The sequence below is a fragment of the Fukomys damarensis genome, unplaced genomic scaffold (genome assembly GCF_012274545.1).
Source record: "Fukomys damarensis isolate Sample0158 unplaced genomic scaffold, DMR_v1.0_HiC HiC_scaffold_17, whole genome shotgun sequence".
In the NCBI taxonomy this organism is placed as follows: Eukaryota; Metazoa; Chordata; class Mammalia; order Rodentia; family Bathyergidae; genus Fukomys; species Fukomys damarensis.
The window spans coordinates 6,214,871-6,217,440 of NW_022900929.1; the positions used below are offsets into that span (position 1 = coordinate 6,214,871).

General features: G+C 53.4%; 1 protein-coding gene across 8 annotated transcripts; it reads left to right on the forward strand.

Moving 5' to 3' along the window:
- The first annotated feature begins 593 nt into the window (after positions 1-593).
- Positions 594-2,570, forward strand: Psmg3 (proteasome assembly chaperone 3). Of its 8 annotated transcripts, none has more exons than XM_010612090.2 (3): positions 594-606; positions 1,271-1,508; positions 2,077-2,570. In XM_010612090.2, the coding sequence occupies exons 2-3, from the start codon at positions 1,293-1,295 to the stop codon at positions 2,227-2,229; spliced, it is 369 nt and encodes a 122-aa protein (XP_010610392.1). In that variant the 5' UTR covers positions 594-606; positions 1,271-1,292; the 3' UTR covers positions 2,230-2,570. The 8 variants fall into 8 exon arrangements, with proteins under 8 accessions (XP_010610392.1, XP_010610391.1, XP_010610390.1 ...); XM_010612089.2 differs by lacking the exon at positions 594-606 and adding an exon at positions 631-668; XM_010612088.2 differs by lacking the exon at positions 594-606 and adding an exon at positions 658-686.

Sequence of the window (2,570 nt, forward strand, 5' to 3'; positions counted from 1 at the left end):
TACACCACCAGCAGAAATCATTTTGGAAGAAACACACTTCATCTGACTTGACTGAGGCTGGACAAGGAAGCATTAAATCAGGAGAGGGAGTACAGATTCTAGGGGTGTGAAGTTTCCTGTGGGTCAGTGCGTGGTCAGCCAGACTTCTGAGTAAGGTTTTCGGGTAAAGTCTCCGGCTCAAACCATTCTCGGCAGCTGCCCAAGACACCCCACCTGACATCGACACCCCCAGCTACACCGATTGATGTGGGCACCCTGCAGGGAAGAGGACTCTTCTGCACCCACCCCACCGCGGACAATGAAGCATCAGCTCTCTGAAGCTAAACCACATAGATTAAACGCCCTGATTTATCATAAGCGCTCAGACAGTATCCGGCGTGCCCCAATGATCCCAAGGCGCGCACAGGGAGACCCTGTATTTGGAGATCACGGCCGCAGTACAGCCCGGTCTCTCACGTAGCACGGAACCCGACGAACACAGAGGCCAGCACCCCACGGACCAGGCTGCGGGAGGCCCAGGGCCGGAAGCCCGCGGCCGGCAACTTCCGGCGGGCGGGGGTGGGCCACATCGATCACGCCGAGCCACTTCCGGCTCAGCGTGTTTTGGTGAGCACGGGAACCCGTAGCTCCTACTCTGCTCCCGGGGAGTCTCCTTCTCCGAGGAGCAGGTGATCTCCCGAGCCCAAGTAAACAGAACTGAGGGGGTGGGTGTGTGTGGCGGGCCGCCTCCCGAGCTCCAGTAAACAGAACGGGGTGTGTGTTCAGTCCTACCAGCCAGAGTCCGCGTGAAGCCTACGTGGACCTGCTTGTGTGTGTTTTAAAGCCACATGATACTTATTTTGGATCCCCATGTAATATCCTAAGCACTGCTTGACGAAGCCTGTTTTCTTTGTCTTTTTTAAACACGGGCGGGGGTGGGCCACATCGATCACGCCGAGCCACTTCCGGCTCAGCGTGTTTTGGTGAGCACGGGAACCCGTAGCTCCTACTCTGCTCCCGGGGAGTCTCCTTCTCCGAGGAGCAGGTGATCTCCCGAGCCCAAGTAAACAGAACTGAGGGGGTGGGTGTGTGTGGCGGGCCGCCTCCCGAGCTCCAGTAAACAGAACGGGGTGTGTGTTCAGTCCTACCAGCCAGAGTCCGCGTGAAGCCTACGTGGACCTGCTTGTGTGTGTTTTAAAGCCACATGATACTTATTTTGGATCCCCATGTAATATCCTAAGCACTGCTTGACGAAGCCTGTTTTCTTTGTCTTTTTTAAACCAAATTAAAGCCGCCACTTGAAGAGCAGGACCATGGAAAGCAAACCGTTGGTAGTATCGAAACAGAAGACGGAAGTGGTGTGCGGGGTCCCCACGCAGGTGGTCTGCACAGCTTTCAGCAGCCACATCTTGGTGGTGGTGACCCAGTTCGGGAAGATGGGTACCCTGGTCTCCCTGGAGCCCAGCAATGTGGCCAACGACATCAGCAAGCCGGTGCTCACCACAAAAGTCCTTCTCGGGCAAGATGAGGTAGAGTGGTTGGGAAGGGACTCCAGGGTGGAGCAGAGAATCCTCTTTCTAGGCAGCAAATTGTCAGTAGGGTGTGAAACATCTGGTATGCAACACCACATACACGTAGCGACAGTGACAGTCTTCCCTAGGACCTTTGTGGTTTCGAGGGCATTGACCTGCTCTTGGTAATGCTCTTCCGACCCTGTCAGCATTTTATCCAGCAGGTAAGTGGAGGTACTGATTTGTAATGCTGGCTGCCTCCTCAGTTTGACCTTGTCCTGATAAATTATGTTAATGAGTGGTTGTGTGTGCTCCATGAGACTTGACAGCGTCTCCCTCTGCTGGCTTGTCTTTCATGAGTCCTTCTAGATTAGAAACAGGTGGTGAGGGAGATGAAGAAGGCTCCGAGGAAATAAGCTTAATGATGGCTCTGTAGTGTTTTGTTTATACCTGGAGTTCAAGTGCCTCATGGAACTCTGAGTCATTGCTGCATCCAGCTTAATGGTAGCTTGGGAAGCCAGAGTTAAAGCATCAGGGAAAATGTCCAGGGTTCCTGGAGTCACCGTGGTTTCCTCCCTTTCACCAGCCTCTCATCCATGTCTTTGCAAAGAACTTGGTAGCATTTGTGTCTCAAGAAGCCGGAAACAGAGCTGTCCTCCTCGCCATGGCAGTGAAGGACAAGAGCATGGAGGGGCTGAAGGCCTTGAAGGAGGTGATTCGGATGTGCCAGGTGTGGTAACCTGGAGTCAGCAGCACACGCTACTCAGCAGGACCGGCTGGATACTTGGTCCCTTTGCGGGTCTCGTAGACCAGTCCTTCAGCACAGTCAAAAGGAACAGCTTTCTCTGACTTTAGCCACAAAGAATATTCATGCTTCAGGCAAACCCTCACTACTGGTGACTATCACAGTGGTTGGCAGAAGCAGCAAGGACATTGGGAATGGTTCTCACTGGGCTCTGATCCTTGCATCTACTTGGGAATGGCCAGCATGAGTCGGCTGGCATGACTCATGGCCCCATGGGCAGTGTCACTTGGAGGGGGAAGGTGTTTTTTATTAAAAGTAAATATCCCATGATACTT